Raw genomic sequence first — 23645 nt, 5'->3', positions numbered from 1 at the left:
GATTACAGCTGTTCGGCACCATTACTGATTCGTCGTTTTCCGTTTATTTTAAAAAAAAAAACGAAACAAAACTGTTCGGGTATATTGTTTAATAAAACCAATATTGGGTAGTTTTGACAAAACTAAAACGAAAAAGGCAAAACCACTAAAAGTGGTTTTAGAAAATTGGTTTTAAAAATCACACATATACAGTTTGGGCTGTCCCTCTATCTCTGTGCCTCAGTTTCTCTCTCCTCCAAATACTCTCCAATCTCCATTATCTAGAATTCAACTTCTACTCCATAGATATTTCCGTCACATACCTAACAATTGCAATTACAAGAGGGGTGAGGATTTTTGTTAGACATGGCGGTTGTGACTAGAAGCTGCAAGGTCGATATTTGGTAACTTAGAGCTCGTCAGAAGAGGTTCATTTGGCGACGTCTACAAAGGGTATGAAACTAACAATTGCGATCTCCCGTTCATAGACCTAACAATTGCAATTACATATCTACAGAGATATACCAGGAGCATGTGAAGAGGTAGCCGGCGAGATATGCGAGGAGGTAGCGTCGACTACTCATTTGATTTTTATCCGCTGAAACGGTAGGAGGCTCGTTGATAATGGTGAATTGGTGATTAGAGAACTAGGAATATGATGGTGATTGGTGAACATGCCCAGTAATTATTATTATTTTGATTTGAATATTTTTAGATGAACAATAGTAATTTAAGTGGGGATGTTGATAGTTAAAGAACACCAGAGATAAAATGGGTATTAGATTCAGATGTAACATTGAAGGAAGGAAGGAATACGAAGAAGATGAAGTATTTTTTCAGTACGAAAAAACAACTGGTTTAAAATTAGTTTTGAAAAAGTTAGAAAGCAAAACAGTAATCAGTTCCCCGTTTTGTAAAAACTAAAAACTCAAAACATAAAATGATACCGAACATACCCTCAGTTAGCGGTTTTGTACTGGTTTTTTTTTTGAAAAATAAATCGGGTTTTTTTTACTGACGTAGACGATATGGTGAGAATTAAGTTAAAAAGTGACGTATTTTGAGAATTTAACGTTTTTTAAGCAATATTGAAGAAAATCGCTCATTTACGAGAAGATAGTTATTTTGTGCATTTTGTTAAACGTAAGTATTGTCAAATTAGTTGAGTTCCCAGAGGTTTAGATTATTGATCCAACTCCTCGTCGGAAAACACCATCAAACTCGTAACACCCTCAGTCCCTCACTACTCCATCTTTCTCCTCTCTCACGTCCACCATAACCACAATATTTCATTTATTCACTGGCGCAAAACCAATAGGTGCCGTCGCCATTCCTTCACTCGCCGGAGTTGGCCGCCATAGCAGAGCTAGCCGCCTAGCTGCCGTTCATTCTTTCGTACAAGGTTGACGCAATTCGCGACGTTCCTCCATCCAACGGAGGCGATACAGAACTACTCATCGCCGGTAACTAATTCGGGTACGGTGGAGCTGTAATACAATTATTACCTTGGTTTTGTTGATTCCAATTGTTCTTTCGATTGATATTGATCAAATGGTTCAACAGATTCATGTTAATAAAAACAATTAAACGATGAGTTTTAACAATCCAATCCCAGAATTCAGTTACACGAAGTAGCTCTTTTGTACTACCAATAATTTATTTTTTGAAGCTAATTTGTCAATTCTTTTGTTTTTGATGAAATAATCACTTGGAAATGATAAAATTGTTGAATTGAAATTCTTATGTATATCCAAACAATGCATTGGATTTGAAATAATGGGTTTACAATTCTGATTATCTCAAAAATTGATTTGGAATTCAATATTTGGGATTTAAAACTCTAGAATCGAAATTCAGGAATTGAAATGAAGTCAGCATTCCCAAACACAAGCTAATCTCAAACTCTCATTCCTACATTACCAAACGCCCCGATGGAGTTATAGCACACAAATGTTACATTCAGATAAATTCCGATTTAATCTCATTGATGGGAAAACTTTCCAATCAAATGACAAGTTCCTAAATATTTTGGTAACAAATCATACTTTGGGCACTATAAGTAAGAAAAGTGTACTTCTATTAGTTGTTTGGTATAAGTAAGGAAAATAATCCGTTGTAGTATTAAATCAAGGATTGAGGAAATGGAGTTGTTACTCACCCCTACCAAACTATTGGTAATGGAGACGTTTGATTGATTCCATTTCCAACAATTGAATACACTATACCAAACATGCTTAGTTTTATCAAGAGAGGCGTTTTAGAGGAAGATATTGCTATCTTTTGTTTAACCAATTGATTGGGGGTTGATCTCCAACCTTTGGGAATGGGAAAGAGATTTGTTGTCAGCCCTTTACCCTTAAGTAGAGCACCCAAGTCGAGGGGAATAGTCACTATTGTTGCGGTGGATACTATGGTATATTGTAATGCCAATGTTTGATACTAGTTCAATTTCTCTTTCGTTGCCGTTGAGTAAGCATTTGTCTCTTCCACAATTCTAATGTCTGCCAAAAGCCAAAAGTATGTTGTCCGGATCCAATTTTCTGGTTATTGTCCAGTAAGCTGTGGGTATTTTGGTACTACTTTTAGGGGTAATGATGTTCTCCTTTTATCTCCTACTGAATGTTTTTCACTGGTCCATAGTGACTACTTATGCGTAATGGGCCTGACGTGGGACCATCCTGTTTAGGCCCATGGGCTCGTCCCGAAGCGCGGCCCGACCCACGGCCATCTTTAGTGGGGGCTTAAGTAAGAGAATATTTTATCCCTTGTAGCTCAAGTCCTGGCCAGTTCTTTTTGTTACTTTTTCTGTATTGTCTAGTTGATATACAATAATTAGATGGATTTTTTGCCTTTTGTTTTCTCTTGCTGCAGTATTTAATATAGAGGGGGACTCTTGTGTTAATGGCTCAAATTCCTAATTTAGATAATGCTCCCATTAATCTAGCTTCTCTCAGGTACTTATTTTACCCTTCCTGTTCATGTAACTGTTTTTCTTTCCCACTTGTGATCATTGGTTGTTTGTTTTGTTAAATATAGAGAGCAATCGCAGAAAGAGCTGTTAACTATCCTTAAAAATGTGAGTTACTTTGGTATACACGAAAAAACTCTTTTCTCTATATTGATTATTTTACTCTTTTGCATATTCCTTATTTCTCACAGATTCGTGGGAAAAAATGTCTCGTTATTGATCCGAAGCTCAGTGGTTCTCTCTCACTTATTGTACAGACTGCACTTCTTAAGGTAACTCATTTTGAAAAAGAAGTGCAGCTATGTCCATTTTGGTCTGAGATTTTGTATGTTTTCAGTCAAATATGAGCTACGTTAAGTTCAAAATTAATGTATTCTATCTAAATAGGACACCTACCTTTGCTACCCACCTCTATCTCAAATATCTACTTGAATGTTATTGTTTTATAAATAGTGCTAAGAAATATACTTATATAGATATGACGTTATATAGAACATACTTGTTTCAAAAGGAATGTGGAGAACGAATTTAGAGAGGGGAGACATGGGAGGTTGTGTTGGACTTGGGGGCTGTTTAATAAACCACAGATGCTTAGCCTCTTAATTGTGTGCGATAATTTTCTAAAAGCTCTCTTTTGGTCTTTTTGCATACTAATATATAAAAGAGAGGATCGGTGGATGTAGGGCCAACTGTAGAGAAAAAGCTTATCATAAAAGAATAAAAGGTACTCCGTACATACAAGACTATCAACTAAACTGGGACGTCTTAAAACAGGAAAATGTAGATACTAAATTGGTATGGAAGAAGTATTAGTCTAGCAGCAACAAATTAAGGAGGCCATTATTGTGCCAGTTGTTGAATCGGAATTTATTATTGCAATTCAAGAGGTTTGGGTCATTTTCTTGATTATAGTTGAATATGTACGAAGTATTTCTTAAATCGTATCTTGTTGATTTTTATAGAAATAAGAGGTTCTAAATCTTTATGGTGCCTAATATATGGCAGTTAACTTTTCTTGTATGTGATTTTGATTGTTTATAAACGCCTAATGGCATTAAAGTAAATTATATGGGAGGACAATGTAATCTGTCAACTGCAATACTGTAGAAAAGGGCGTACGTGAGAGAGAAAAGAGAAAGGGATAAATATTCACTATTATCTTGTATTTTTCTTCACACGTGCTTTTCTTTTCTTCCTTTTTTCCCCTTATATTTTGTGCATTATTACAACATTGTTTTCAATGGTGTATTATTTTTATACAAATGCCTATCCTCTTGATGTAAAATAGTTACGCAGAAAAGAAAATGAAAGATCTTTCCAGAGTTTTATGTAAAAAGAAAACTTTAGTTCAAAGTTAGGTGGCATGTGTAACCTTTTTGATAATGATGTTGTCTATTGGCTTGTGGGACAGGAACATGGGGTAGAATTGCGACATTTGTCAGCTGAACCACTACAAACTGAATGTACAAAATTAGTGTACCTTGTGTCTGATCAACTTGCAACGACGCGACATATATCCTTGCATATTCATGACAACACATCAAAGGGATTACAAAAGGAGTATTATCTTTACTTTGTTCCTCGACGTTCTGTAGCATGCGAGCAGGTACTTTCTACTTTCTGTTGCTTTGGATCAATTGTTGATGCCTGGAAAGGAATTACCAACTTCCGGATATGGGGGCTAGAGAGAGGTGGTAATCGTTTTATCAGGGAATGCATACGAAGCTGTATTTTTTGGGAAATAAAAGCTGCACAATTCCTGTATATTTAAAGTAACCAATACAATGACACCAACTTTTCTTTGCAATTTCACCCTAATGCTGGGGCTGAAACCTTGTTGGTTTGTATGCATTTGAGTCATAGTTGGTGGTAGTTTAATTGGACATCTTCAAGGAAATAGAAAAATGTAATCTAACTTTTAACCCTTTTCTTTGAGCTGCAGATACTGAAAGAGGAAAAGGTACATGATTTATTTACGATTGGAGAATATCCATTATACATGGTTCCACTTGATGAGGATGTGATATCTTTTGAACTTGACTTTGCATACAAGGTAATAGCCTAGCTTGTGTAATGCTAACAATATACTTGTTGATGTAAATTGGATGTTTCCCTTAGCCTTTCCCTTTGTGGTGGTTTAGGAGTGCCTAGTTGATGCTGATACAAGCTCTCTTTGGCATATTGCAAAAGCCATTCACAGGCTTGAGGTTTGTTCCATCTCATGTGAAGTTCTTATTATGCTTCATTGCTGGTGTATGTTACTAGTAGATGTCATGTTGTAGACAGAGAGACAAATTGCATGGACTTGCATCCATTATCGCTCCACCTTTTTTGTCTGGGCTTGTTAGACTCTAATGCTTCTTTTGAACTTCTCGAACCTGTAAATAAGGAAAGGGAATAACAACCATTATTTTTTATTAGTTGAGTGGCTGCTTTCTATTAGTAAATCAACAGAAATTTCAGCAGGATATGCATGACTGTCGTTCTTCTTGAACAATCACCTTTTCTTTATTTACAGTTGAACTTAGTAATTAGGTTGGCTTGATACAAAATAAATACCAATATTTAGTTGCTTAGTCATGAACTATCAGCGCTTCTGCTTATTATTGCAATTAATATTTTGCTAAGAAAAAAACAACGAAAGAGGAAAGTTATCCACATAACTGGTGTTAAATGTCACGTTAGAAAGACATACCAAAGTACTAAACCTTAAAGAGACCCTTTCCATGTCGGCATCGTGCATATTCAATTGCTTCATGCGATGTTTTACAATTCCTAATTTCAAATCCCTTTTCTGCATTATTTTTCCTAAGTAAGCATAATAGCAGAGGTTAAGTTCTAATATATGCTAGCATATCACAAAAGGTTCAAATGGTTATGCCTCGTCATTGATGTTGCATGACGAGTTTTCTTAAGCTAAAATATTGTTCACCAATTAGTTTAGAAAGTGTCTGGCTTAAGATCTGAATGATTTAACTTGATGTACAATTTCATCAAGACTAAATACAGATTGTGTGAAAGCGGTTGGGATGTTCGAGGTGTTGTTCAGGTGACTCACAATTGCCCTTTGAAATTTAATTCACAAAAGGCTTCCTTTGGTGAGGTGATAGGGAATGGAAGGCGAGGTCGATTATGAGAAGATGTTTTGATAGGAGAGCAGCCTTTCAATGCCTATTTTTATGACTTTACTGCTTATCTATGCAGAGTTGGGTTTCTTCTGTCAGAGTGTGTGGTACTTGCAACTCAGGGGACCACTCCGTCACTGAGAGATAGATGAACTGACTTCTATGCATCAGTTAATGGGCTTATATGATTCTTGGGTGTAGTTGGGAGGTTTGTTAGGGACCTTTTCTTTTAATTTCGTTGTTGCTTAGGAAATTTCATTTAAAGGAAGATATATCTTAAGGTGAGAGCTTTTGTTTGGACCTGTGGATGCTAACTTTGGGAAAAAATCAACACAAATTATGCGCTTTAAAAGTGTAGACTGAAGTTGGCTATCTCACCAGATATATGTTTGATCACATGTTTTTCTTCCCTGTGAACTAGCTAGCTATCTTTGGAAACACTCTTCGTGACAATAAAGAATAGACTTGGGTGTGCTCGTTGAGGAGGTGGAGGAAAAGAAGCTTCCTTGGCAAAATGTCGTGAATCTGTGATGGCAATTATGTGGTGTGTTTGGCTGGAATGGAATGATCGATTTTTGAAGGATGTTGCTACAAGAATAAAATGACTTTGTTTTTCTATGGGATAAAGTGACTTTGTTAACTTCTTTACAGGATTAGGTAGCTGGGGCTTTCCTTAATTATTAGGGTAGATACATAGGAATTCGTCTAATCTGTAAATTTTGTAGATTTTTTGTTTGTATGTGTGAACACCTTGTACTTCTTCTGTATTAGCCTTTCAGATTTTTTCCTTAGTAGAAAACAAAATAGTAACATTTGAAGCACAAAAATGGTTGTTTCTTACGCAGGAAGATTTCCTTTTTGGAGCAATCCAAAGCTTTGAATCCAACCATTATTTACCTTGATATTAGATCACAGTCAGATGCTTCAAATTGAAGAAAACATTGTTGCATTGTATCCCGTGATACTCTAGTGACATTAAATCAGGTTTATTTTAAGAATGCAATCACTTTAAGTTGCAGCAGTGTCTCATCATTTTCTTTTCGTTGTTAAATTGTTATTAAGATAACAAAGGTTAGCGATAATATCAACTGTATGCGAAATAAATTCTTCATGATGACTTTGTGGCAAGATGTGTTCCACGAAGTGATTTTACTAGTTTTTCTGAAACCTTCTCTATTTAATGTGTATAGTTTTCATTCGGTTTGATACCAAATGTGAGGGCAAAAGGCAAGGCTTCGCTTGATGTTGCAGAGATTTTGGACAGGATGCAGACGGAAGAGCCAGTCAACATAGATAACGTAATTGTGCTTTGGCTTTTGAATGTATATTAAGTTTGTAAAAACCGTGGAGTTCCTTTTTTCTAATTGATCTATTCACCCATGTTTTCTGAACATCAAAATTTTTCAGGTGTTACCGGATATAAATACACTGATCTTGCTAGATAGAGAGGTAAACATTTGAATTTTCTTACGGTTGTTGCATGATTGAAATAGCTCATGTAATATTTAACCTTGGTGAAATTCTTCGAATTATTATTTCTTTTTGCGTAATGGAAAAGAGAGTAGGTTATGTGGTGGAGTGCAGCCCACATAAGAAGTATTCTTTAGAAAAGGACTTATAAACTACCTGTCCTCTTGCTTAGACAGTAATCAAGTTCTATGTGATGGCAGGTTGACAGTGAGGATAACTTTTTTTATTGCAGGTGGACATGATAACTCCTATGTGTACTCAGTTAACTTATGAAGGCCTGTTGGACGAGGTAAGAGAATGCAGAAAGTAGGATTACGAAGTTGCATAAACTACTCTCTTGATATTTAGTTTTTTTAGTTAGTGAGGACTAGTTTATACTGCTACAAGCCAAACTTAAATATGCAAATTTTCCTGATCGTTTAATCTCTAGCGAAGACAAGAATTACATTTTATTGCATCATTGCCTTTTTTGTTGATCACTTGGTAGGAGGGAAGAGATGGATAAGAATTTTAAAAACAGAGACAGAAAAGAGTTTTGTAATTGGAGGCCTTCTCAATGCCTTCAAAAAATTGAAATGAAATCAAATAGAGCTCTCAATGCAAAGTGGCTGTAGAAGTTAGCGAGTGAAGATGAAATATCATGTAAGAGTATTATCAAATTATTAATAAGGTGCATAGAGGCTTTGTTGGTGCGTAGGCTCTTCCTTTCTCCAGTAATTAACAACATTGAAATTTTTGTTTTTGAAACTTCCCATTGGTTGATTTTGAAAGGAATGACTATATTTTCTGGCGACATGGTAAGTGGTCCCCTCTGTTAATGATATTTGGAACACACAAAGCTCCTCTTAAAGCAATTTTTCTCAAGGTCAAGGTGAAAACCTTAGAGTATGTTCTTAAATGAAGGATATCTTTTTTCTTGCAAGCTGTTGCAGTTTGTCACCAGGAATTTTTTTTTTTTTTTTTTTGTCTTTGGTTCTTTCTCCTGGCTATCCGTAGCCTTGTTTGGCATGAGTAACCTTGTGTTGCGGTATGTGAAAGAAGGATAAGAAAAGTTGGTTTGCTGCAGTGTGGAGGATGGTGTTGTTTGCAATTTGGTGATATGCTTGCGAGAATCCGGCTATTTAGTTGAGGGTAAAGCTTACTAGCTTCAAGAGATAATTCCTCTTATTTGAGGCTATTGTTTAGCTGCTGGCAAGTGTTAGGTTCTAGGTAGCACCAGACACTCTTTGATTTTGTTTGTGGATGGTGATAACTTGAGGCCATTTTATTTGAAATTGTTTTGGTCCTCCTGTCTATGGATGACAACCTCTGATGTTTATCTAATATTTGTTATTACCTGACATAAAAAAGGAAAGAAACGAATAGCAATGAATCATATCTGAAGGTACCAGGAGCAATGAGTTGGATGATTCAAGCAAGGACTTTTCAACTTGGAAACTGATTTTTTTATATTTGTATTGCTATGTCAATCAAATAATTTGCAGTGAAAAGTGACATTTTGAACCACACAAAGCATCAATTTTGTCAAAGTGTCGAGAAATTATCCTTTTAATTCCTCACCCCTTCAGATTTCTGCTTACTCAGATACCAGTTAGTTTTGGATTGACTAAATCAATTGGACAAAATCAATTTCTGTTTGCCACAACTTTTTCTAGCTTAGTTGAAAACTTAAAAGTCTCTCTTTTACTTTTCCCCTGCCCGTATTATCAGTTTCAAGTGGTAAGCATTGGAATCTCCAGCTTTTCAATGATTATTTTAATACTTTCAACCAATGTGATTATTGGAATTGCAGTTGCTACACGTGAATGATGGGGCTGTGGAGCTGGATGCATCTATTATGGGTGCCCAGCAGGAAGGGAAAAAGGTCAAAGTACCTCTAAATTCAAGGTAGTTTAATAAATGGTTGTAAAATATCTTCAAGCATTTACTATAAATATATTTCCTTTTCCAAATAACTTCTCGGAGTTTTCTATTTAAATGTTGAATCATACTTCAATATTTACTTTTTGTTGCATGTTCTGTAGTTTTTTCATTGCATTTGTGTTTTACTCCTGTGTGGTTTTCACTGAGAACCGTGTATTGGATTTCTAACATGCTAGATCACAAATTTGACTTGACTTTGCTTGTAATAGGAGGGCAGAGAAGAAAGATTTGAACAACACCTTTTTGAAATAGGCTTTCCTAATTATTTAATTTATTATTGTGTTGTATGGCCACAAGGTTATTTGACACAGAAGTTTAACAACTTAGCTATATAGTATGAAGTATTAGCCACTGGAAGCTGTTTGTATTTCATTTCTTTTCTTTGTTATGTTAGTTTCATAAGTTAGGTAGAATTGGAATTTCTTCGGATGATATGGAAGAGGGTTATTTGTATGAGGAGGTAGAATTGGAATTCCTTCAGATGATATGGAAGAGGGGGCGTTTGGTTGGGGGTTAGGAAAGGTAAGGGATACTTCTATCATTCCCTTTGTTGTTTTTTGGCATTCCCTCCCTTTACCCTATTTTCTTTTTCTCTTACCCCCAAATGGCTCTAAATTGATACCCTACCCCCCAAGGTATTTCCATTCCCTTTCCTTCTACACCATTGACCACCATTATAACCAACCTTGACTAAGCTTGTAACACCAAATTTCCACCTAACTCCACCACCCGGACCACTGCACCACCGGCCCCACCACCGAATCCACCACCGTTGACCCCACCATCCCTAAAGCACCACACCGACAACCCCAGTACCACCGGCCCCACCCCGAAATCACCACCCGTCACCCCCTAAATCATCACCCGCCTCCCAGAAATCACCACTGCACCGCACCGACAACATAGAAACCACCCTTCCCCACCTCAAAACTACCCTCCCTCTACTCGGTGACAATATGACGGAGCTGCGGCGGGGAGAAACCAAGCAAGGTGAGGTAATCGAAGAAGGATTTAAGAAGATGGCTTTTTCTTGGAATTTTGGGTTAGGGGAAGAGGGAACAACGGTGGTTGAGATGGTGGTGGTGGTGGGGTGGAGGGTAAAGGTTGAATTTTGGAGGATTTGAGAGGGTGGACGGTGGTGGTTTTGCAGTGGGGATTAAGAATTTAGGATCTGAGGGAGGAGTGAGGATTTTTCTGGTGGTGGATGTATTAGGTTATCAAATATGACCCAAACAACCCTTTACATCAAAGGGTATTACTTTCCATTCCTTTCCCTTTGTTGGTTTCATTCCCTTTACCCCGTGTGAACCCAACGCCCCCTAAGAGTTTTGGAGGATATGTTTCATAGAAGGGAGAAAGAAGATAAATTGAGAGTGGTGCAGTTTGGTTTCTGTGGTTCGGCAGCAATGCTGTATTGTTTGATCTCAGAATGTTTAAGTATCTAGAAAAGCAATATAGATTTGCTAGCTTTTCCTAGGATTTCTCTACTACCATTTTTCTTTTTCATCTATTACCCTATGTTATTTGGACTCTTCATTTACCTCAAGTACCCGTGTCGGATCCTCGACACTTAGACCTGGGTATGGACACCAAACACTTCATTTTGGACTAAAAGCATAATTTGTTTTCACAAAATAGCCAAGTCAGACACTTAGACACCCGTGCCCGACATGGGTACCCGAGTCCGAGTAAAATAGCTATTCCCCCACTTTTACGCATGCCAATACACAACTTTGATTATTAATATCTTTAATTCTCTTTAGCAAAAATTATAAAAAGTTGGTATTTTGAAAATACATATTGAGACGAATCTAACAAGATCCCACATGACTATGTTATATCTTACATATAAATCACCAACAGTAGTCAAAGTAGAATATGTGAATAGTGAAAAAAGTCCAAACGTTGCGAGTATTAAAAAACGGAGGAAGTGTAAAATAAGAACCTATTTTAAAGATTATGAGCACATTTGTCTCTTGTCATAATTTGAACTGTGTTCACTTTAGCTGTTGAAGTTTAAATAATTATATGTTTGTATTGTAATCTCTGAACTATATTCAGAGGAACAGTAAGATTTTCGGCAAGCTTCAGAAAAATGTAGATCAAACTTTCAGAGAGGTAGTTTCCAGAGTTTCCTGTCGTTCTTTGAGGGTGACAAGAATATGCTGCTGTTGTTACGAAGAGTTAATGTTTTCACCCTTCCTGGAAAACACTGATATAGTTGGCGGCTTTGTTTTCTTGGGTGGTTCTCCTTGTGAGTTTTTTTTTGTTGTTGTTGTTGTTCTGTTGCTGTATTGTAATCTTTTGAGCATCCCCTTTTGGCCATATGAGTTATTTTAGTTGTCAAAAGAAATAAAATAATTCTGAACCATATTTCATAATGTATGAAAATCATAATTTTTAAATCATATGAATATTTGTTCACAATCTATGATCTAAATGACTAAATGTTCATAATTTGAACCATTTGTTCATTTGGGATCAGGATGCGCATCTTGGTCTCAGGTGCAGGATGTCATTTCATCCTAAAAGTGCTAGATGGGATTAGCTGCTAGCGGGGCTATTTGAAATCTATCTGAATGTCATTGTTCTGTCCTTGGGTTCTTATTTTCAAGCTTTGGTATCCATTTAGGGTTTCAGATTTATAGGAGGGACAAATCTTCTGAAATGCCTAATTTGGCATTTACTGGTGTATTGAACTTAAAGTTGTAAAGCTTTGGCACAATGGTTTTACTAATAGAATTCTACATGTTTGTAACTTGTAATGACCAAACCATTTGGAGTTTTTCAATCATTGGTCTATAAGTGGAAATGAGGGGTCTCTATTATCAAGTAAAAGCATTCCAGTTTTATCATCCTTTTTTTCCTTTCACTTTTTCAGTGACAAGCTTTTAAAGGAGACTCGGGACCTCAATTTTGAAGTTGTTGTCCAGGTTATCAGTTGCTTCTATTATTTGTCTTGTTTTTAGCCAAGTGATTGGTCAGAACTTTTTTCCCTGGTTCATTATTCTCAGTTGTTTTACATATAACTGCAGGTCTTACGCCAAAAGGCAACATCCATGAAGCAAGACTATACTGACATAACAACGAATGTGAGTTATTAAATGTTGGACCCATTTCGTGCGTTGCAGTTTACATCAATGTAGTGGTCCCTAGTGGAATGTTATATTACACACTGATACCTATTGCATTTGTCCATCACTTAAATTTTGGTTGGAGCGGACTCACAAAAGATGGAGTCATTCATTTATGAGTATGCTAAGACTTGGGGCATATATCCACTTTTACAAAGATTGAAACATGGTGCTGATGAACTTAATTGTTTATCTTTTTGGAAAGGTTTTCATACGTATTATTGTTCTGTTTTTGTTACTGGATTTAAATTGTTTTGCAATTTCATATCCTTTCTATATTAGTTGGAATGTGGGTAATGCTTGCTGAAACTTTGATAATGAAGCCCTGGTGGTTAGATTATTTAACTGGCAAGTCTGTTGAATAATTTTTTTTGGGTATAAATTTGGAGCTGAATATCTCAGAAGTAATATTATGTGAAAGCTTAGTACATTTTTATTTGGCATCTTGCACATGTATGGGGAAATAGTTATGCTGGTAATATGATAACTCCGATACTTGAAGTAATGCAATGCTGATATTACCTTTTATTGTAATAAAAACACTTGGATGTCCATTTCAATCCTAATTTCATTTGTCAAAATAATTGTAGAATCAAACAGTATCTGAACTGAAGGACTTCGTCAAAAAGCTTAACTCCTTGCCAGAGATGACTGTAAGTGATTTTTTAGCATAGTTCCCAAGCTTTTTGACTTGCAATGGAGTATAAGAATTCAACTTGCCTTTTTGTTTGGTCCAGAGGCACATAAATCTTGCTCAGCATTTGTCCACATTGACATCTAAGCCATCATTTCTTGGGCGTCTCGACATGGAACATACTATTGTGGAATCTGAGAGCTATGACATGTATGTTTCTAGTATTTTTTATTGGTACAGTTTAATTAAACGTGTAGATATTTTGAGGGAGGGAGGAATTGATTCTCTGTAGATTATGTGGTCAAAGTCAAACCATCAAAATTAGGGAGAGAGATCTGATTGATGGAAACAACTCTTGGCGAGACATGCTTAAAGTCCCAAACCGCAGTGGCGCGGAGGTGGCATCTTGTGGTTATTTTGATACGTGGCGGTGGCGTGGAAGCCGCATGGCTTGACAAATTGAAAAATATCCGTTTATCACTGTTAGTAAGGAAAACGTCCTTAGATTATAGCATAAATTATACTCTGTACTTTTTAGAACCTCGTTTTGTTATACTTCCTCTGTATTTATTTAAGGGACACACTTGGTCGGGCACGGGTATTAAGAAGAAGAATTGAATGAAATAAAGTAATAAAACAAGTGGGGTTGAGTAGATATTTTAATAAGTAAAACAAGTGGAGACCATGTCATTTTAGGGGGTGGGGTGTAGTTTTGAAATTATTTGTTTAATAGGGTGGTGGGACATAGGATATATTAGATAGATTATTTAATTAGATGGTGGGGTTGATAAGTTACTAAAAATGGCAAGTGTATCTCTTAAATAAATACGGCCGGAAAAGGCAAATGTATCCCTTAAATAAATACGGAGGGAGTATTTCAATTGAAAAGAGGTTCTAAGCATTTGTATTGACAAAAATATGAGAATAATCTTATCTTAAATGTGATTTTTATTGTATCCATAACCTCCACGGTTTTACTAATCACGGTAAACTAATGGTCTATGATTGATGTCACGGCGTGAATTAAAGCCATGTGATGGGATGGTGTTTTGCAGAACGGCAAGTTCAAATTTCGTTACAGAATGGCCTTTATGAAACATCATTGTTTGAATTCCATGGTGTAACTTCTATGAATCAATCATGAAAGTAGTTTAAGAATCAAACTTAAGTGGAGTCTTTCATTGTGTCCCGTATTAATAGAAGATATCCCAGATGCTGTTAAAATTTATTTTGTGAATTTGGTATTTTCAACGTTTGAGTGCATGTTAGCCGCTCTAGTAGCTTAGCCGGAGGTATGGGTGGGTGGGCTTCACATGATACCACTGCTCTCTGTAGATGCATTACATATTTAATTGATGGCTTTATGTGTATTGTTTTGCTTTTCACTTAAAAGGACACATCCATTGCTTATTTACAATGCAGATCTTTTGAGTATATTGAAGAAATGATTCACAAGCAGGAACCTCTTGCCAGTGTTCTTCGGCTTCTCATCTTGTTTTCAGTTACAAATTCTGGATTACCCAAGAGAAATTATGACTATTTGAGGTATATCTTATTTACTGTTTTCCTTTAATTTTATTAATTTTCTGTCAGACTTATCATAGCAGCATTTTCTTTAAAATACCCTCTTCTTCTTTACTGAGTTTTATATGGTATACGTGCTTGATAAAGGAGAGAGATACTTCACAGCTATGGGTTTGAGCACATGGCCACACTGAATAATCTGGAAAAGGCAGGGTTTTTCAGAAAACAGGTCTGTTTATCTTTTAAGCAAATTGAAGCAGTATTAACTCATCAATCATGGTTATTGTGTTTTCTATTGATAATTTAGTTTTTGCTTGTTGATCCTGGCAGGAAATGAGAAGCAACTGGTTGACCGTCAAACGAGCTCTGCGTCTTGTGGTTGAAGATACTGATACAGCCAAGTATGCACTCTGATATCTGTCACCATTTCTTCTTTTGATTATTATGCATGTTGATTTTAATCATATACGCTGTTGAGGTGAGAAAACTTTCCACTGTTTATCATGTATGTCATTGTGGATTTCTGTTTGTAGAAATTATCTCAGAAATTGACATGCTTATCGGCTAATGTCCGAATCATGAAACTGTCACCATGATTGTCTGGAAGAGTGGAAGGTCTTCTTCAGATAACCTAGTTTGTTTCGATCGATTTCATTAATAATAATGTAATGTGATCACTTCAACAAAAACCACGAGTCTTCCAACAATTACTAAGACATAAAAAGAGTACACCAATTGTGTGTTGAACCTAAGAATATGATAATTTGGTGAAATGCCCCAGTGAGTAGCGTGGATGCGTGCTACCAAAAGGAGACGGTTAAGCACCATAATTGACCAGAAACTCTTTACCCAAAATATTGCAGTAATTGGTAACCACCAAAGGATTCTGCCTCATTTCTACAAATGCACTTTTCCGGAAAAGTGCATGTCTATTTGGTAACCACCAAAGGATTCTGCCTTTGCCTTGCACCTTGGTGCACGGGCTTCAGGCACCCTTTGTGCCTTGGTGTACCTTGCGCCTTTTAGAACTAAGCCACAATATCACCTGTCTTTCCCAAAACTGCTACCCATAGTCGTTGACCACAGCCCTTACCCGACCTCTACCTTCATCTAGCAATCGTGCTTGCATCTCTCCTTCACCATCACCACCACCTGTCACTCCCAAAGAGACAATGATAGAAACAAGAGACAGAAATTACCCAGCAGTCCACCTTTTACACTGCATCAGAAGCCCTCTTTCATCTACATAAGCAATTCTGTCAACAGCTAGATCCCAGAATATACTGTTCCTAAGATTGAAATAAGTGAAGGTCATGGCAAGAAACATGTGCCATGCCAAAGCAGCTAAACTTCTACGTAAGTTATCGTTATCAACACTGTTCTTTTTTTCTTTTCTTTTTTGAGAGGCCCTCATAATTCTATTTTAAAATTTTAACGGTAAGAGGGAAAAATAGCTTGATGATTTATTGATATATCTGTTTACTTATGAATAAGCTATGTAAATTTCTGACACCTTTATTGAACCTTTGTGTTGATGGAACTTCATGAATCATCTTTCCCTGTATATTTCATCTCTACTGCTTCTATGCTGATTTCCTTGTGGTGTGATTTATGGCAGCCCCAACGATATTTCTTATGTCTTCTCTGGATATGCACCACTTAGTGTACGTCTGATACAGCAAGCCATTAGATCTGGATGGTAAGCCAAATCGTGTCTGTCATATTGTTTGTACGAGTATCATTTTAGGTTTTGCCTTCCATTTTTTGTTTCTTCCATTTTTCTGGATACAAATTACACCTCAATGTGATTCTATATATTTTTGATATTCCTGAATGCTCACTGACTGCTACTAGAGTTTGATTCTTTGCTTGATATATCTCTTCGTTTGGTGATACCTGTGTGTCTGTTGAGTATTATGAATCAGCAAACTCATTGTGAGTGTTGCCATTTGATTTAGGCACACCAAAGCTTACAAAAATGGCATGAAAAATGACTGCCTATATCAAAAGGCTTACATCATGGACTTTGATGGTCATAAAATGACATAAAGTGACTGCACTTGCACTACCACATTTAATAGGCTGTTAAATAGTGCATCACTCTATTGGTCAACAGATGTGAACAATTGAGTGTAGGTAACAGTCAAGTTGTATGAGTTCAGTTCAAAAACTTCGACTATTAATGTAGGTTGAGTACTTACCAATTTATCTCCCTATCCTTTCTTGGTGCATGATCGCATATGTGCCTAAGATTCTACCATCTTTTACCTGTTGTGGATCTATTTTTAGGAATTGAAGAATCCATATGCTTGAAGTATTAGTCCAACCTAGTCCATATGCTTGAATTATCATCCCACAAAAAAGAATCACAAAATTTGCAATTGTCTTTAATCAACCATGAATAGTCCTTGTTGTCTTCCAGATGTACTACCTCCTTTTCAAGCACCCTGAAAGACTGGTGGATTCTGATATTTGTTTTTTCATCATAAAAATGACTAAAATAGAGCTCGGTTTTTTTCAATTACAAGGTTCCTGGGAATTCTCATCCAAATTTTCTCTCAGAAGATTAATGATGTGTGTGTGCTTCGTTGTTTGTCTTGTCGTTTTTGTTCATTTCTTTGTTATTCGAGGGCAGGGCTGGTCTAGACGCCATCACGGAAGCCTCTTAGGCTCTTGCTAATATAAAAAAAGTAAAGAAGGCTTAACACCAATGACTTCACTATTGAAAGTACAAAGAAGTCATAAGCAACTACATCAGTTTTATGATTTTATCACGTCATGGAAGCAGCTACAAAGTGCATCGATCCGTCAATATTTATGAATATTGAATAGTGGGTAAACTTCAGTTAGCTGTCAGTTGTACAATATCCAGTTTAAGCACTTTTAAGTGTTTGTATAAGTCGAGAGTAGCTATCACCCTTCTCCTTTGCCTGGTCTGTATCCGAGGATCTAGTTAATTACCTATCATAATGGTGTGGTGTGTATATGTATTTTGGAATTGAAGGGCCTATGTCCATAGAAAAAAAATCAAGGATGCGGTCGCAAATCGCGGTAACTATCGCGTTGTCACAGTAACGGTCACGTTGTCGCAGAAACCACTTGTAACAGATAAGTAGAACGGATCGCGGCTAACGCGGTGAGAATTTTGTCTAAAAAATCACAGTTAATACTTTTAAGTATAAAAATAGTATTTCAATACAATATAACCAAACCTATCATAAAAAGGGTGGGTAACATATTTTGTGAACAAATAATCACTCAGAATATCATGTTTAATGAAATACATAGTACTCGGCGAGTAATTACTAAAATATTTTTGGCCAATTTGTACAAAAGAACGGTGTAACGGGAAAAAAAACGTTAAAACGCGGCGATTTACTGTTATGTAACGGACGACACGGGGAGAAAAGGTGTGATTTTTGTCGCACCGTTATGTAACGGGATTTACGGAAAGGCAAATCAAAAACCCGTTACAGAACGGGTGCTATGTAACTGAAAGACCGAGTTTTAATTCCATGCTTATGCCACTGAAATTCAATTTGGTAAATCTGGTCATTTGATCGAAACTATCCATGCTGGAAGAGAAAAGAGCAGTCAGCTTTTCACTTGTCAATTTAATCAAATTTGGAATGTTCGTATATGCTATATGGAGAGGGTTACTTACTTGGTCACTATTGTTTGGGATCTTCTTCTCTCTTTTTCTTCTATGCTTTCCTTTTCCCTCCCTAAACTTTCACCTGTTGAAGCAGGAATTAAGAGGGGTGGGGGATGCTAGAGGAAGAGTGAGGACTGTGACAAGGAGCTCTCATCTTTAATCTACCTTTTTTTCCTTGTCTGAAGTATGCTCAAATGTTTTTTGAGGTGACAGGCCTCTGTCTATTGTAGTTCAACTGTATCTCTATCATGTGGTCTTACAACCCATTTTTTCCTTGGATGCTAAGCCTTTTATTATTGAGGCCTTGGGGGCCTAGGAGAATCTTTTCCTATACTGTATGCTCATCTTCCTGAGTATTAGGTTCTGCATTTCCCTCTTATGTTTAAACTCTTTGGTCTCTCCATATGCTATTACTCATTTGTCCAGGAGAGTTAAATTTGTTGTTTTGCCGGTATATTTAAAATTCTTTCTTAGCATCATGGTTCAGATTCTGTAATTGATTATGTAGGCGTCCCATTGAAGAAATATTAAAGCTACTACCTGGACCACACTTTGAAACCAAAAGAGTGAGCTTTTCTTGGCTATGTTTATAAATTTAGTGCAAACTCTTTTATTTTCCTCACTGTTATAATCCTTAATTGTTGGCATGCTGTCTTTAGGGGGGACTATCAAGGGCCTCGTCATTGGAGTCACTGACAGGAGGATCAGCTAATGTTGACAAGTAAACACTATTACTTGTTAAAAATATTTATACGATTGCTTTAATTTTTTTATCGTGGTAATATGATTTTCCATTATCTCATTTTGACTAATTGTCTCTGTGGATTTCATTATTGAATTTGGTTGAATTAACAATTGGCAACCTTATTTTAACCATGCTTTATTGCCGCTGAATATTAAAAATTATTTTACTACTCTAATAGATTATTTTCCCTTCATATACTACGGAGTCTTAAGCATCTGAAAACAAGTATCAGAAAGAGTGCTGAAGTTTTTGTGAATATAGTCAGATTAGTCACTTCCGTATCTGGTACTTTTTTATCCAATGAAGATGCTTTACATTCTGACACCTCTGCGTTGGTTTTCATCTGTTTCAGAGCGGCTTCTGGTAGACGCTCTGTAGTACTGGTTGTCTTCATAGGTGGGGTGACATTTGCTGAGATATCTGCTCTCCGCTTCCTCAGTTCTCAGGTTTGTTCAATGTTTTTTTTTTTGATAGATTTGTTTAATGTTTTTATTGGATAGAATTGTTCAATGTTATACTGTTTAAAGTTTAGCTGTCATCCATTTATCTAATGCTTCCTCCACTGAATGCATAGGTTGACTGTCAATCTTTTAGGACACACCTGATCCACTTTTGATTAAATTTTCAACTTCAGAAGATCATGATCATATTTCAATTACTTCATCAGTTTTAGTTGACACACTTCATTTTTGCACAAGAATTAAGGAGGTGTGAATGAGAGTTATAAAGACAATAATGCCCGTTTAGAGCATCAGCAGTGATTGCCACTTGCCAGCAAGGGCATGCTTGCAATTTCTAAATAGTTGGAGGCTTGGAGCTACAAGCTCAACCAATGCTGAACATGCAAGCTTGTAGCTAGGGAAAAGCTTCTAGCTTTGTAGAGCTATAAGGTTCGTAAATTCCAAGTGGTCCCAAACAACCTCATTAGAGAGTAAAAATTGACATGCGGGATCCACAAAAGACAAAAAAAGGTGTAGTTTACCACTGCAAGGGGTTGTACCTTGGTTTGACAAGTTGATGTGGCAAAGCAAAGCAACAAAGGTTGTTGCTTGCCATTGCTCATTCTCTTACTTACCCCACCACCTATTCCTCTTTTCACAAACTTAGAACAATCAGAGTTACCCACGTGGCATGAGAGTAGCTTTAGTGTCAAGTGAAAAAAGCCGGCGTGGATTGGCTTCAGAAGCAGTTACTGGTACTGACTGCTCATCGAGCTTTAGGCTATGTTACTTGGACTCTGGTACTAGTGTCTGACACGGGTACGTTTCCAAGTGTCCGACTCGGCTAAATTATGAAAAATTTCCAGGATTAAGTCGAAAATGAAGTGTCGGAGTGTCGAGGGTCCGACACGGGTACTTGAGGTAAAATGAAGAGTCGGAGTAACATAGGCTTTAGGCTCGTATTCCTGTCATCCTTGGTTGTTGAATTTCCTAAGTGAACCCTATAATTGCAATATTTACTTTCAGGAACTCATGGAATATGACATAATCATCGCTACAACAAAAGTAGTCAATGGCCAGACACTACTAGATCCATTTGTGGAAAAGCTGTCATGAGATGTCCTCTGCTGTGATGACTGATGAGGCAGGCAGAGATGCATTCATTGAGATCACTTCTTTGTTGTGATGATTCACTAGTTTGTTTTTCCTGTTCCGAAAATTTTGTTGATTCTGTAAATGATAGTGATTCAAAAATACAAAACAGATTTTATATCACTTTGAATGTGAGAACAGAGTTTTTGTTCAATTGGCAGCTGCATCAAATTTTAATTGCCAGTATATGAGCGAGCCATGTTTATCAGCGAGAAGTTGGATCATCACCATGATTTTTAGAAGAATACTCCAGGTTTTGTTTGATAAACTGTATTCATACTAACACTTCTCCCAATCGACAAGGATTACAGTTCTAGGCAGTGGGAATGAGATAAGAGTAATCGGAAAATTTATCTGCTTTATTAGATGCTTCTGGTGATCTTGGATTTTGGCAAGAGGCTTATTTTGCCCAAATGCCTCCAGTTCCTTGTTATGCCTCTGTATTGAAGCGACATTGACTATGGTTGTATCTTTGCAACATGTTGAAGACCATACTTTCGTGTTACTATATTATGTCTTATGGCTTTCCAAATCCTATCCCAACTCAAGATCACATAAAGAGTCCAACTATTCTTTCTACATGTAATATTAAGTAACAACACACATGTAATAGACTTTCCTTGACAAACTAATGAATTCATACAACATGCTTGTACATTATGACAAGTACAAACATATTTATACCACTCACCCCTAGAAGTGTCATCCTTTGAGTTTGCATCTCATTGTAAGAAAACCTATTTCTGTAAAAGTCTAAGCTCAACCAAGTAGGAGTCTCTCACTAGAGTTGTCATACACCTAGAATTATCATCCCAAAAAATCTTCACACAATTTACCCAAATTTTTGGCTGCATACCTATGCATGCAGAGCTGAGTGCATATGAGGTTTTTTTAGACATCGTGAAACAGTTAAAATTGAACACGATGATAAAAAAAAATGAACATGAAAAAAAATATCCTTCTTCATACTTGTCTTTTAATAATTTAGACTAATTAAGTAATATTAATTAATATATCAGAAACTCTAGTACGTCCACACATGTTTAATCACTACGCTACATTTCGGTAGAAAATTATCATTCCAAAAATAAACAAATAAAAAATATGAACATTGATGAATCTTTTTCTTCTTCTATGTTCCTCTTTCCTCTATGTTTCTCTCTCTTATCTGCAACTTTTCTCCATCTTAATAGTTCTTATTTGCCTTCCTCGTCGATAAATTTTCTACCACCAATTGCAAACGGATTGAGTTCACCAACTTCTCCTCCATTTCTTCTTCGACTCTGTTTTTTTTCCTCGTTAAATTCTGAAAATTGAACATAAAACCTTTTTTAATTAAAAATGAACTTGACAGGATATCAAACATAGTACGAACATTAAATTTCTAAACCTGAACATTGAATTTAAAAATTTGACATAACTAAGAATAATAAGTGATTTTTTTTAGAAACTAAAAAAAAAACCTATTACTGATTTAAACACATTAACTCCAGAATTGAGTATTAAATATTTTAACAGTAATTCAAATTTACAAACCCATAAATCGAACATACATATATCCTTATTTATGAACATGAGACTTTAGAAACTGTACATCACACAAAATTATTGAACATATAGTAATTTTATAAGTTGAATTTAGTTGATCATGATTCTGTATAAGTTGAACATAAGACTTGAGAAATTGTACATCACACAAAAGTGTTCTTATTTATGATGATATCATAGTTTAGTAAGTTGAATTTAGTTGAACATGATTCTTTATAAGTTGTACATGAGACTTTAAAAACTGAACATCACACAAAAGTGTTTTTATGAACATCATATTTTAGAAGTTGAACATGATGAACTATAAACTGAACATGACAATATTTAGACATCACTACTTTTGATCTTTCAGTAAAGTGAACATGAATGTGTACATAATTCTTTATAAATTGAATATGATATGTAAGAAACTGAAAATCGCACGAAAGTATTGAACATATATTAGTTTTTTTAAAAAGAATATTAGTTTTTCGCATTCCAATCAACTAACCAAAAGCTCGCAACAATGAAACAATTCCAAAAGATTAAAAAGCAAATATATTAACTGCTCTCTTTTATACAAAGAGGTGGCAAATATATGAACATTATTCTGTATAAGTTGAACATAAGAATTGAGAAACTGAACATGACACAAAAGTGTTCTTATTTATGAACATATCATAGTTTTATAAGTTGAATATGGTTCTTTATATGTTGAACATAATACTTGAGAAACTGAACATCACAAAGGTATTGAACATATATTAGTTTAATAAGTTAAATTTAGTTGAACGTGATTTTGTATAAGTTGAACATAAGACTTGAGAAACTGAACATCACACAAAATTATTGAACATATCAGAGTTTTATAAGTTGAATTTAGTTGAACGTGATTCTTTATAGGTTGAACAAGAGAGTTGAAAATATATGTTCAACGATATTATCAGCGTAAAATAGATGAAGTTAATACTAATCACTATTCTTAATGAAATTAATCCATATCACAACCAAAAATTAATGAAATTAACATTTCAATTTCGTTGAACATGATTTTGTGTAAATTGAACATAATTCTATATAGGTTGAACACGAGAGTTGAGAAACTGAACATCACACAAAAGTATTGAACATATATTAATTTTATAAGTTCAATTTAGTTGACATGATTTTGTGTAAAATTGAACATGATTCTTTATAAGTTGAACACGAGAGTTGAAAAACTGAACATCACACAAAAATATTATTATTTGTGAACATCATCTTTCATAAGTTGAACATGATACATTATAAACCGAACCTAACGATTTCAGAATTAATATTCAGCCGTAACTACCGCAAGTACAACCACCATGAACAAACCACAATACCA

General features: G+C 35.8%; 1 protein-coding gene across 2 annotated transcripts; it reads left to right on the top strand.

The window, feature by feature from the left end:
- The first annotated feature begins 181 nt into the window (after nucleotides 1–181).
- LOC110788567 (vacuolar protein-sorting-associated protein 33 homolog) lies at nucleotides 182–21111 on the top strand. 2 transcript variants are annotated; one of them, XM_021993191.2, is made up of 23 exons: nucleotides 182–1455; nucleotides 2851–2933; nucleotides 3016–3055; nucleotides 3139–3219; nucleotides 4359–4553; nucleotides 4890–5000; nucleotides 5089–5154; nucleotides 7263–7370; nucleotides 7480–7521; nucleotides 7775–7831; nucleotides 9335–9429; nucleotides 12347–12398; nucleotides 12501–12557; nucleotides 13190–13252; nucleotides 13337–13443; nucleotides 14656–14778; nucleotides 14905–14986; nucleotides 15088–15158; nucleotides 16376–16456; nucleotides 18921–18978; nucleotides 19072–19133; nucleotides 19510–19603; nucleotides 20624–21111. In XM_021993191.2, exons 2-23 carry the CDS (start codon nucleotides 2881–2883, stop codon nucleotides 20711–20713), a joined length of 1788 nt encoding a protein of 595 aa, XP_021848883.1. In that variant the 5' UTR covers nucleotides 182–1455; nucleotides 2851–2880; the 3' UTR covers nucleotides 20714–21111. The 2 variants fall into 2 exon arrangements, with proteins under 2 accessions (XP_021848883.1, XP_056683837.1); XM_056827859.1 differs by lacking the exon at nucleotides 20624–21111 and adding an exon at nucleotides 19732–20617 and having other exon boundaries at nucleotides 1131–1455.
- The last annotated feature ends 2534 nt before the right edge of the window (nucleotides 21112–23645 follow it).

The sequence above is a fragment of the Spinacia oleracea genome, chromosome 5 (genome assembly GCF_020520425.1).
Source record: "Spinacia oleracea cultivar Varoflay chromosome 5, BTI_SOV_V1, whole genome shotgun sequence".
Classification (NCBI taxonomy): Eukaryota; Viridiplantae; Streptophyta; class Magnoliopsida; order Caryophyllales; family Amaranthaceae; genus Spinacia; species Spinacia oleracea.
This window is presented reverse-complemented; position numbering and strand designations above follow the sequence as displayed.

What these genes read in the sequence shown, in the direction of transcription:
- LOC110788567 (XM_021993191.2), top strand. Translation starts at nt 2,881, where the DNA reads ATGGCTCAAATTCCTAATTTAGATAATGCTCCCATTAATCTAGCTTCT. An exon ending in ACTCCTTGCCAGAGATGACT is followed by an intron (nt 13,253 to 13,336) that starts GTAAGTGATTTT and finishes TGTTTGGTCCAG; the next exon opens with AGGCACATAAATCTTGCTCA. An exon ending in TCCGCTTCCTCAGTTCTCAG is followed by an intron (nt 19,604 to 20,623) that starts GTTTGTTCAATG and finishes ATTTACTTTCAG; the next exon opens with GAACTCATGGAATATGACAT.